The 12398-nt window shown below is 34.2% G+C and overlaps 1 protein-coding gene across 8 annotated transcripts in view; it reads right to left on the bottom strand.

The window, feature by feature from the left end:
* The window catches only part of FANCL (FA complementation group L), a 78746-nt gene that overhangs the window by 62208 nt on the left and 4140 nt on the right, over positions 1-12398 (bottom strand). For 5 of the 8 annotated variants that reach the window (XR_002177856.3, XM_019942823.3, XM_073791363.1 and 2 more), the window contains exons 2-4: positions 6947-7005; positions 4887-4947; positions 2375-2431 (exon numbers count right to left, since the gene is read on the bottom strand). The exons of 1 other annotated variant lie outside the window; for it this stretch is intronic. Coding sequence is in view for 6 of the 7 variants with exons in the window: in XM_019942823.3 (XP_019798382.2) it covers positions 2375-2431; positions 4887-4947; positions 6947-7005 (177 nt within the window). In the remaining variant the exon portion in view is untranslated. Of the gene's footprint in view, positions 1-2374; positions 2488-4886; positions 4948-6946; positions 7006-8499; positions 8598-12398 lie in introns of all 8 variants that reach the window. 2 more of the 8 variants (XM_073791364.1, XM_073791365.1) reach the window with 2 other exon arrangements.

The raw sequence follows: 12398 nt of genomic DNA, 5'->3' as shown, positions 1-12398 counted from the left end.
TATTTGTACAGGTTATCAAAATTATGATAAAAAGACAAAAGGAACTTTTCAAATTTGTTCAATGTCAAGGAGATGTAAACCAAAATACGCTTCACTTCTTCACCTTACATTTTTTAAGGTTATCCTGTTGTGGCCTTTGACGAAATTGATAATGAATGTTGATAATCCTTATTAATTAGGGTTTACAAATTTATTAGTCAAAATTTAAACTTTAGAATCTGATATTTTTTTATACTCTTTATTTTGATCCCAAACTTTTCACCAAAGCTCCACCTCAGCAGGTTGTTATGAGGATTAAATAAAGGACTCAAGACAAATCTAGCAAGTAAATAAGCTCTGAATATGTGGCAGCTGCTCCTAACAATAAGAAGGCCTCAAAAAAGAACCACAAAGAAATATCAAACTGCTTTCAGTTGTTAGTAGCTATATATTGGTACTGTAATTTTGTAAAACAAATATAAAGAAACATTTTATAGATATGGGAAAAGCGTAAGTGAAACATACAAGTAAAAACATAATAAAATGACTGTTAATATTCGAAATGAAATTTTTCAGATTAAAAAGAGATATAAGCATAAAGTCAAACAAGTAAAATCCCTATGCCAAATTTGAAATGAAAATTTTGAAATGAACTCATGATTGTTTTCTTTCTAAAAAGCATTTTTTTCAGGCTTTGTCCACTGAAAAGGCCTAGAATTAATACCAATGAACACTCCAGTTTTGAGACTGTGGCATTCAAATACCATTTCCTACAAAAAAACCATAGGTCTTCTGAAAAATAGGATGACTTAATGAAACTGGGGCAAATGGTGTCATAAAGCAAAGCTTGGGTTGTGTTAAAAGAACTCAGGAGCCAACATGAAGGGGCTTACACTGACCAAAAATGGTACAGTTTAAGCACTGAATAATGACTGCAATGGACTAACGTTAATAAAATATTAAAAAACTCACAGGTTCATAATAATTTTTTTTAAAAAAGCATTAGTTTCGAGTTGCTAGGCACCAACTGATTATTCTAAAAATTGACTTTTTAAAAAAAGGAAAAAGAAACAAGCATTTATCCTATCTCTCCAGTATAAGTTATGCCTCAAATTAACCAAATAACTGATGAAGGGAAATTCTTCTCTGTAAAAGATTTTCAGCTAATAAATATAGATGATGGATTTTTAAAAATCACCATTTGCAATCCCTAATGAAATAGTGGATGTAGTCAATGACTGCCATTGGAAGCTAAAATCAGTAGGTGATAGACTGATGGGAAACTTTATATTAGATGGATCTAAACCTATTGATCAATCTTAACTCCTCTAAACGAGGAACTATCAGACACCATGTACCTCCTGATGCAGGGTGAGAAGTACAGAGCACAAAGTATTCTTACCAGAGCAAATGAACCCAATTCTGTGGAGACCCTCAGATCTAACTGCCAGATTACAAAAAAGGTAGAAGAATATGTTAAAAGACGCCATGAATATCTAATAAACCAAATCCAGAATGCAGGAAATTTTATAGGACACATAATCTGGCTTTTCAATGAGTAGATGGCACGAGAAGAAGAAAAAAAAATGGTGAGGGGAAGAGGAGACGCTGCTATAGGAAGTAATTAAGAAACTTTAAGAGACATATCAACTTAATATAACGTGTGGACTGTGTTTGCCTACTGATACAAACAGAGCAGCTATAAAGAATTAGCACTAACTTTATTGGCATTATAACAGCATATTTTAAAACAGACAAAAAAACACTTAGGTGTTAGACGTATAATCTGACATATTATGGAGAAATGGATACAACATCCAGGGTTTCTTTTAAAATGCTCCAGTTCCTTTCTCCTAAAAGAGCAGGGGAAGAAATATGATTGGCAAAACTTTGAAGTTAGGTCATGGGCCCGTGGGTATCTCCTGTAGTCTTCCCTCTTCTGTTAATCAAGTATTTTATGTATAGTTAACTGAATAATCAATTATATGTAACTGTATGTATGGAATGAAGCCTAACAAATTTTTCAGAAATCTGTAGTTGTATACAAAATTATTTATACATTGTATTATATCTTTATGTGTGACTTTTTAATCTCTCTGTAGATGTGACATTCTCTAACAGACCAGAAGTACATTTTGTTTCTTCACCACCTGTGCAAGACTAGTGTCAAGTGTGCCCAGTTTAGGATACAATCAAATTGGTTCTTACACATAGTTCTACTCCTACTCCTTTACTTTCAGAAAAGTACCATCTGCATTTATGCACAGAGTAAAATAAGACATTAATGATTGGGAGTTGTGAAGTTTTAAGTTCTAATCATTCAGTTTTTAAAGGAATTACAAAAACATTCAAGATTTACAGCATATGGTGACAGTGTTAGGAAACAAATTCTTACCAAAACCATCTTCAACTCCACTAAAAAGCTCGTTAGATCAGGAGAGTGCTGCATTCTCTAGATCAAAACAACATTTCCAATTAATTTCATGTGTACAATGAATACTCCACGTGCTGAAATGGAAATAAAATCCAAGTCCATGTGAATATGGAAAAAAAAAGTATTAGCTATATCTACATCTTAAAAGTATAAGAATTAAAGTGTTGGTCATCAACCCTATTATTCCTACCAATTTCATTCTGAAAGAGTAATTAAAGCCCTCAAATCTATTTTGGTGAGATATACTGAATTATGTAAGAATGTCACTTAAAATCTCACACATTCCTCTATTTCTTCAGCACTGACTATTGTCAAGTTTAGTAATCTAGCAAACCACAGCACTATTTACCAAAAAGAAAAAAGTACGAATGGAGTGTTAAGAGGAGCATAAAAATCAGGAAATCTATACAATTAAAAGAATCTAGTCAGAGCAATGAATTAACAACTAATCAATAAAACTGTCTATTTTAATTTTTTTCCTTTACCTTAATAAAGACTACCTATAATTGTTAATTTTGTCCTTTCACAATTAACCCGTATTCATTCAAAAAGAGTCAATCTTTCAATAAGGTAGAACAGTTACAATAAAATGGCAAAAAGGAAATAACTTCTGAAGTATAATGAATTAAAGTGTCATGGCTCCATTTCCTAGAAATCTTTGATTCTTAAAAGAAAATTATTATAGAATTAAAGAAAGCAAAAAAAATTCTCATTTAAAATTGCTTTCTTAGACAAATCTCTACATCATTTCTCTGCTTGAAATCAAAATGTTATTTTTGTTACTTTTTCTGATGCACTGCACTACCACCACACAGTTCTGAAGTGGATATGTAAATTTCTGTCTTTACATAAGAAAAATAATAATCGAAGATATTTCAACAATACATGACACATATGATTCACATCTTAACACAGCTTTGTGTGGGCACATGTTTGTAGAACAAGTCTTTGACTTTCCCTTCTTCTGTACAATATTTCCCCTGTAGTTTACTAGAGAGGAATAATAAATTATACCAAAGTGTGCAAACTACAGCTCAGAGGCTAAATCCAGCCCAATAGCTGTTTTTGTAAACAGAGTCATAATGAAATGCAACCACACCTATTCATTTACCTCTTGTCGAGGCTGCTCTGGTGCTACAAGGGCACAGTAGAGTAGTTATGATGGAGATCTTAAGGGTCCACAAAACCTGAAAAATTTACTATCCAGTCCTTCACAGAAAAAAATTGCTGACCACACCCAACCCATATTTACTAAAGTTAAAAATGATACAAGGAAAGAATAGTAACATTGAACTGGACTTTGGAATAAAACAAAGACTGAAACTAATACTGGGTTCTACATGACCAACTGGAGGGCAGGTAGGAGATAAGTAATTAGAACTTTTTCTAGGAATTCTCTTGGCGAATTGGTGGAGAAAAACTGTTATAGAATTTATTATTATTATTAGTCTTCATTAACAGTTTTTCTTCAAGCTATTTAGATATTTCATTAGATTCATTTCTTAAACTTTAGTATACAATATAGTCTCAGTGGATGGGGAAGGGGTGGTGAAGAGAAAATAGAGAGAAATAATGTAAACATCCCCTTAAAAATCTGCTGTAATTATACTGCCAGCAGTGACAGCCTACATTCTACAAATAGTTTATTTCCTATATTTCTTTGTGGTTCAGTACTGCTTTAAAATGAGAGTAACTGTCATTGTCAGTTTCATAGATAATAACCTGCTTTAAGAGAGAAAGTATAGGAAATCAGGAAAAACACACAAATGAATAAAGCATTAAAAGAAAGGCAGTTCTACTTCCATTTATTTTCCTACAAGAGGCATTTCATTATTTTCAGTTCCTTCAGTAATTGATTAGAGAAACAAACAAAAATCTTTAAAGGAATTTTCAGGTAGAGGAACGTAAACATTAAGAATAACTGAACTGGGATGGAAAGGTGGATGGTGGGTGAAGGATGTCAAAAGTACAAACTTACAGTTATAAAATTTTTTAAAAATAAAGAATAACTAAATAAATCCTGCCTATATCTCACCTATGCTGCCTTTACATCTACTATCATTACATATGCATGCATGATCCTAAGTGATTTCCATTTCACCTTTTCTGTTGCTAATCTTGAACTACAATCGCATTTTTGCCACAGATATCCTTCAACTCCTAAATGGGTCCTGGGATTTTTTGGTACCACCACTATTCAGGTGGATAGGGTGTATGCATTTGAAGACCCTAAAGTCTCAAGGATGGAAATAAAGTTTCGACACAAATGCTGGCTGGAGATGTGCTGAGGATTCTAAGACAGGAAACACTTTATATAAAATATGGATCCTTAAAATATTTGCTAGATAGAGGTGAAACTTACAGAATTCAGCAACTACTAAACCAGTTGTAACACTCTGCAAAATAGGTCTTTAAAATAGTATATTTAGTAACTTCTTACCCTCGCTTAAAACAAACCTTTTAAAGGACTTACCTGTTGCACTACATGATGATATCCATTAAGTATTGCTTTCAGCTGCCAACTACATAGTAATCTAAAATTTTAATGGAACAACATGGTTTATTCATTGTTCAGAATTAAAAGAAAAAACTTATTTGTATGCTAACTCAAACATGTACACACACAGAAAAGAATGACATAAAGATAATGCTGACAAGTTAATAAAATTTTTATCACGGATACTGTTGAAAATCATGTCTTCCAACTGTCGGTACTAATTTTATTCAAAATATAAATAACTGCAATCAGCAAACAACATGCAAACAAAACAGTACTTTTTAAAAAAAATTTTAACATATCCAAAGCAAAGTTTTCTTGAATTGGATTCTTCTCCAAGAGAGGTTAAATAAAAACAACAGTTTTGATCATAATATACAGAACTTGTATTTGCGGAAGCATATGTAGCAATCTATTCTTCTTTCAATTCCAGATTAAGGACATACTTTTAATTGTGTAAGTAGTGATAAGTTAATGTTCATCTATCTACTGGCTCACCTCAGTTGCACTCTCAATGTTACTAGGTAAGTAACTCTTCTAGGAATTGCTTTTACTTACCTAGAAGTAGAAAGCCCCTCAGAGTTTTCCCAACCATGATCTTTTCAAACCATCATGACCCTCCATTTTTGGTCTGCTAACCCTCATTTCCACTGCTATCTCCTATCATAGAGGCAGAGTAGTTCATTCAACAGCCCCCTTCATCAAATGTGCTTTCCACCCCTTCCCACCAATTCAATCGCATCAATTCACTAATTATCCCTTTACTGTGGTATCCTTAACTTATTTTCTGCTAGTTTTTTTTTCCTCCGTAATATTAACTTGTTCAAGCAAATCTTATTTTTTAAAAAAACCACATAATTATAACTCCTCCTTGACTACACACCCTTCTCTGGCCACTCCTGTTTTTCAAAGTAGTTTATACTGTTTACATTTCCTTTCTACCCACTTACCCACTCCCAAAACTCCAGTAAAAGCTGGCTTCAACCACTACATGAAACCTATGCAATCTAACCTGATCCCTTTGCAACAGTCAGCACTGTTAACCATTCCCTTTCTAAGCCTCTCTTTCTTTGGCTTCAGAGACAACTGTTGAGGTTTTCCTATTACTTCTCTGGTCAATCCTTTGTTTTCTTCCAAGGTCCTCTTTATTTACCAGTCCTTTAAACACTGCTATGCCCTCAAGATTCTGTCACTGGCTTTCTCTTCTCTTCTCACTCTATCCATGCAGCCACTAGAAAGTCTATCCATACTCATGGCCCCAAATCCTACGCCTACTGTGACTTCTACATACGTCTCCATTCCAAGTTTCATGCTCAAGTTCCACACCAAACCACTACTACCTACTAAAAATCTCCTCTTGATATTTAACATCTGATATGTCTTAAAACAACTCCTCTTCTACTTCTTCCATCTGTTATCTCTTCTCTAGCTTAGTGATCCAAGTTAGGAACTTGAAAAGGATCCTCCACTCCTCTTTCTGCCTTACCTGCCACTTCTAACCAGTCACAAAATCCTGTCAGTTCTACTGTCTCTGGATTCTTCCTCCCTTCCTACCCTCAGATATTCTGGAGCAGAAAAGAGATTTTAGGTGCTACCTAAATCCTAAATTTCTAATTTTGTCTCTTGACATTCCTTGAAGGGCTGTCCATACCAACAGCCCATGTTGACACCTAATTTCTATCAGGACCGAACTGGGGGTCTTCCCACGACTGAACATACACATAATTAACATCAGTCAAAAGCTGGAAACAAAGTTTTCTAATTCTTTTGTATTCTCCAAATATTCTCACTTGTTGTTCACTGCTTTAACTAAAAAATAAATAAATTAGAGAATGTGTTACCACTGAAAAACACTTCAACACCAGGGAAAATCATTTACAAAGCACGCTGATGTGGAAAAATCAGAAATGCTTCTGGTTAACTGATTAATAAGCATTTTAGGCAGAACTCTGATGACTAGAATCAGCTTATACCAGATTAACGACTGCTCATCCCACCAAGATGCATGTACAGTATATAACAAAACACCACATCACCTTGCATTCCTCAGTTGTAAATCTTTGGGCAGCAATATTTTAAGATGGAAATCTCTTCCCTGTGGGAAACATTAAGAAGGTTCATTCAAAAAAGAAGGTTCATTTCATCTTTCACTTAAAGAGAAGTCAAACAGAATCACATAAAAAAGGCAACATTTTCCTTTATTTTCTAAAAGGTATCAACTTTATCCAAATACTTGCTAAAATATAAGCAACAGAATAGTGCATTTGAGGGAAAATAACTCAAAAATGTCTGTCAGAAACTTTGTGATTGTTGGGTAATCAAAACACTAAGATAGGATTTTGTTTTTAAAGAAAAAGTTACTCACATAAATAAGAAATACTAAGAAATTGTTAATGTAGACATAAAGAAGAAATTTAAACGTTATTTCTTAGGAAATAAAAAGGAAATTCCTTCAAATTGCTTTGAATACAGAAGAAAAAATCATAAATATATAATAATTATAGGCTTCATATTTGTAATTTTCCAGAGTTCAATAAAGAGAAAATATATTTAAATAATCTAAATATATAGACAGAAATATTTTCATAACTCAGAGTATGTTTAATTCTCCCACACTCGCAGAACTTTAATAAAACCCCTAAAATATTAAGTTATTTTAATTTAAATATTCATTAACTATACATTTGAAAAGACCAAATTTTACTCAAGAATCTTTCCAAGGAAAGAAGGACAGTTCTCTGAGAAATATATTCAGTTTTACTTTCTTGAGAAAGTGAATGGGTAAGCAGCTTAAACTTTGTACCTTAAATAGGATAAGACACATGAAGTCTGAGCAAAGGTAAGCAGAAAAAGACAAACAGAAATATAATCTTTTACTCCAACAGTATAAAATGAAAAAGAGTAATAAAATTCTTGAAAAACAATTACCACGAGAATTTTAGCAGTCTCCCTCAAAGCAGTTTCAAAAATAGAGGAACACAATTAAATGTACCCCATAACCTTTACTTTCATGGTAATATTGCAGTTCTGACTTTCATTACATTCAAATGTCCTTTAAAAAAATGAAACAAAATGTACTACTGACCTTTTCAAAAGGTCAAGTAACAATAATTCACTATTTCATTAAAGCGCTAAAAGGTATTATGTAGTAACTTTAACCTAACTTTACAGACATCCCACACATACGTGTAAGAACAATCTGGAATTCAAAATTTACATGAAAAATAGTAAAACTACTCTACTGATCTGTTATGTGAAAGAATAAAATTCCAAAGTCCCTTATTTGCAAAATCCAACCATTTTAAAAGGGCAAATGCCATGTCACATGCCATAATACTTTTCTGATTCAAGAAAATGTCCAAAATTATCTTTTTTTAGTTAAACCATAGAAAAAATGTTAATTGCTCTCATGAAGCAGATTTTCCAGACTTACAGGGAACAAAAGTACTGACAGTTGCCTAAATCTGAATCTCTCTACATATCATTCCAAAAAACTATATACATCAAAATTAAGAACAAACAGAACCACAAAAATCCCATGTCTTCGGCAGAATCAGAAGAAAGAGAATACCATAAACTTCAAAATTACCTCTAAGAAGAAAAATTTAAACCACTTTCCAGTGTCTTCCATCCTGGGGCTCCAGTGGTTTCCACCCTGGGGCCCCCACATCAAGTCCTTTTAGAGAGCTAGGGGATTCAGGAAAAAAAAAAATACATGGAAGACAGAAGAGGGGACTGGACTATGTGCAAATAACAATAATAAACACTTCTGGTAAATCAGAGCACTAATTACAGGGAGGGGACTTATTATCAACACAAAAGTCAAGGATCTCATCTTCGATAAGAAATGTAGGAGAAGAAGACGGTAAAAGAGATATCCTTTGGAAACTGGGTGTTAGGAGGAAAAAGTACCAACTATGGTAGACTTAGGATCTTCTGTAACAAAATAAAAACACTCAACTCCTCCTTCAACACTACCAAAAAAACTCATCCATAAAGTAAACTGCACTTTGCAGACAAAAGAGGGTATTCTTGAATGAGGAATTTAATAAACTATTGCAATCGTTCACAGACACAAAGATAATGTCTCCATCAATACTAAGCTACTGGGACTTCCCTGGTGGCACAGTGGTTAAGAATCCACCTGCCACTTCAGGGGACACGGGTTCGATCCTGGTCTGGGAAGATGCCACACGCCACGGAGCAACTAAGCCCGTGCGCCACAACTACTGAGCCTGCGCTCTAGAGCCCATGAGCCACAATTACTGAGCCCATGTGCCACAACTCCTGAAATAAAGATAAAAAGTAGAGATTTCTCATACATAATAATGTAAGACAGCGAAGCAACATTGCTAAAGCACTAAAATAAAAACAGTCAACCTAGAACTTTATACCCAGTGAAAGTATCTTTCAAAAGGCCAAATCAACAATTTTTTGAGACAGAAAACAACTGAAAGAATTCATCACTAGCAGACATGCACTACAAGAAATGTTAAAGGAAGAACTTCAGGAAGAAAGTAAATGAAACAAGGTAAAAAATCTGGATATACAAGAGTATCAGAAACAGTAAATATACAGGTAAATATAAAAGACCTTTTTTCTTATTTTTTAAAATCTCTTTAAAGGATAACTGACTGTGCCAAAGCTGGAACAACTTGAGCAACAAATAAAGTAGTATTGGAATATAACTCAAAATGTAAAATATCCATACGTCCATACTGATATGATTGAATTAATGGAGAAATGAATCTCCCATACAGAAGAACTCCAGATAAATTAAGTTGACCCTTGAACAACATGGGTTTGAACTGGGCAGTTCCACTTATACATGGATTTTTTTTTTTTTTTTACAATAAATACATACTGTATACGTCTGCAGTTGGCTGAATCCACAGAAGCAGAACCATGGATACAGAGAGCGGACTGTAAAGTGATATGTCGATTTTCGAGCACATGAGGGTTGGCACCCCAACCCTTGCATTGTTCAAGGGTCAACTGTACATAGATACTCCACCTGAAAGAGGGGGAGCATAATTCCCCACTCCTTAGTGAGGGCTGCGCATAGTGACTTCCTTCCAAAGAGTACAGTACGGAAAGGGGGGAAAAAAGAGTAACTTCCCAGTAGAGAAACCTGACAAACCCAACTTCAGCCAAGTGATCAAGGTTAATATCAACAGTCATAAATCATATTGACAATGTGTACCCTTAAAATGATGTGATGAAATGGTACTTAAACTCTGTGATGTTCCTCTCAAAAACACATAACCCCAGCCTATTCATGAGAAATACATCAGACAAATCCTAGTAGAGTAGTATCCTACAATATACTTGACTAGTATTCCTCAATGAAGCAGGTCATTTCACAATCATAAAGTCAGAGTCAGCAAAAACAAGGAAACCATGACAGCTAAGAGAAGCCTAAAGAGACATAATAACATGGTATCTTGGATGGGAACCCAGAACAGAAAAAAACTTATTAGGTAAAAGCAAAGGAAATATGAATAAAGTACAGACCTGAGTTAATAATAATGTACCAATATTAGTTCATTCATTGTAACAATGTACCATACTAATATGTTAATAATAGGACAAACTGTGTTTGTGTGGGGAAGGAGACGGTACATGGGAACTCTCCTTACCATCTGTTCAACTCTTCAGTAACTCTACACTGTTCTTAAAAAATAAAAGTCTATTAATTAAAAAAAAAAAGCTAATCAGCTGCTTCAAAGAGAATTAATACTGTATTGGGAAGGTTATAAGATAAACAGAAATAAAATATATGGCAACAGCAGCACAAAACCAGGAGACTAGAAATACAAGTAAACTACTGTAAGATTCTTACACCATAAGGGAAGAGGTATACTTGAAAGTAGATTATGATAAATTAAAGATACGTATTGTAAACCCTAGAGCAAACACCAGAAAAGAGAGACAAAATATAGCAACTACTTAAGGGAAAAAAAAAAAAAAAAAGGTAATAAGCTGACAGAGGAGATAAAACAAAATTATAAAACTCAATTAATGTAAAATGCAGAAAATAGGGAAAATATAAAAAATAAATAAAAGAACACATGGAACACATACAAAACAAACAGGTAGATACTAGATTTAAGCCCAACCATATCAACAGTCACATTAAATGTAAAGGGTTAATTAAACAACCCCCAAGTAAAAAGCAATGATTATCAGATTGGATAAAAAAGCAAGGCCCAGAAGAAATCCCCTTTAAATATGAAGACACAAATAAGCATAAAATAAAGAATGGAAGAAGATAAACCATGTCACACTAATCAAAAAAAAAGCTGGAGTCACTACATTAGTACAAAAAATATAAATTCCAAAGATTATTACCAAGGATAAAAAGGATCATTTCAGAATCATAAAGGAGTCAGTTCAGCAAGAGTGCTTACAATCCTAAAAGTTTATGTACCTAAAAAACTTCAAAATATATGAAGAACTGACAGAAATGAAAGTAGAAATTGAAAAAAAAAATTATAAAGTAGCCCCCCCTTATCCACAGTCTCACTTTCTGCAGTTTCAGTCACTTGTGGTCAACTGAAAATATTAGATGAAAAATTCCAGAAACAAACAATTTTTAAGTCGTAAATTGGGCATCATTCTGAGTAGTATGATGGAATCTCACGCTGCTACACTCCATCCCACCCAGGATGTGAATCACTCTGTCCAGGGTATCGGCCTGTTAGTCACTTAATAGCTGTCTCGGTTATAAGATCCACTGTCCTACTATCTAAGTGCTTGTATTCAAGTAACCCTTCTTTTAGTTAATAACGACCTCAGGGCTTCCCTGGTGGCGCAGTGGTTGAGAGTCCGCCTGCCGATGCGGGGGACGGGGTTTCGTGCCCCGGTCCGGGAGGATCCCACATGCCGTGGAGTGGCTGGGCCCGTGAGCCATGGCCGCTGGGCCTGTGCGTCCGGAGCCTGTGCTCTGCAGCGGGAGAGGCCACGACAGTGAGAGGCCCGCGGAACGCAAAAAAAAAAAAAAAAAAAAAAAAAAAAAATGACCCCAAAACGCAAGAGTAGTGACACTGGCAATTTAGATATTCTTTTACTGTGCCTAATTTATAAATTGAACTTTATCATAGGTATGAATATATAGGAAAAAACATAGTACATATAGGATTTGGTACTATCCACAGTTTCAGGCATCTACTGGGGCCTTGGAATAATATATCCCCTGCAGATAAAGGGGGACTAATGTAGGTGGAAATTTCAACACCCGCTTTCATTAACTGAACAAATAGACAGAAAATCAGTAAGTATATAGAAAACTTGAATTGTGTTATGAACCAATTTGACCTGACATTTATAGAACACTCTACCCAAGAGCAGCATAATATACATTCTTTTCAAGTATGCACAGAACGTTTACCAAAATAGACCATACTCTAGGCCATAAAATAAGTTCCAATAAATTTAAAAGAATTCAAATCATACGAATTATACTGGGACTAAATTATAAATCAATAT

Source organism: Tursiops truncatus, chromosome 14, assembly GCF_011762595.2.
Source record: "Tursiops truncatus isolate mTurTru1 chromosome 14, mTurTru1.mat.Y, whole genome shotgun sequence".
Classification (NCBI taxonomy): Eukaryota; Metazoa; Chordata; class Mammalia; order Artiodactyla; family Delphinidae; genus Tursiops; species Tursiops truncatus.
This window is presented reverse-complemented; position numbering and strand designations above follow the sequence as displayed.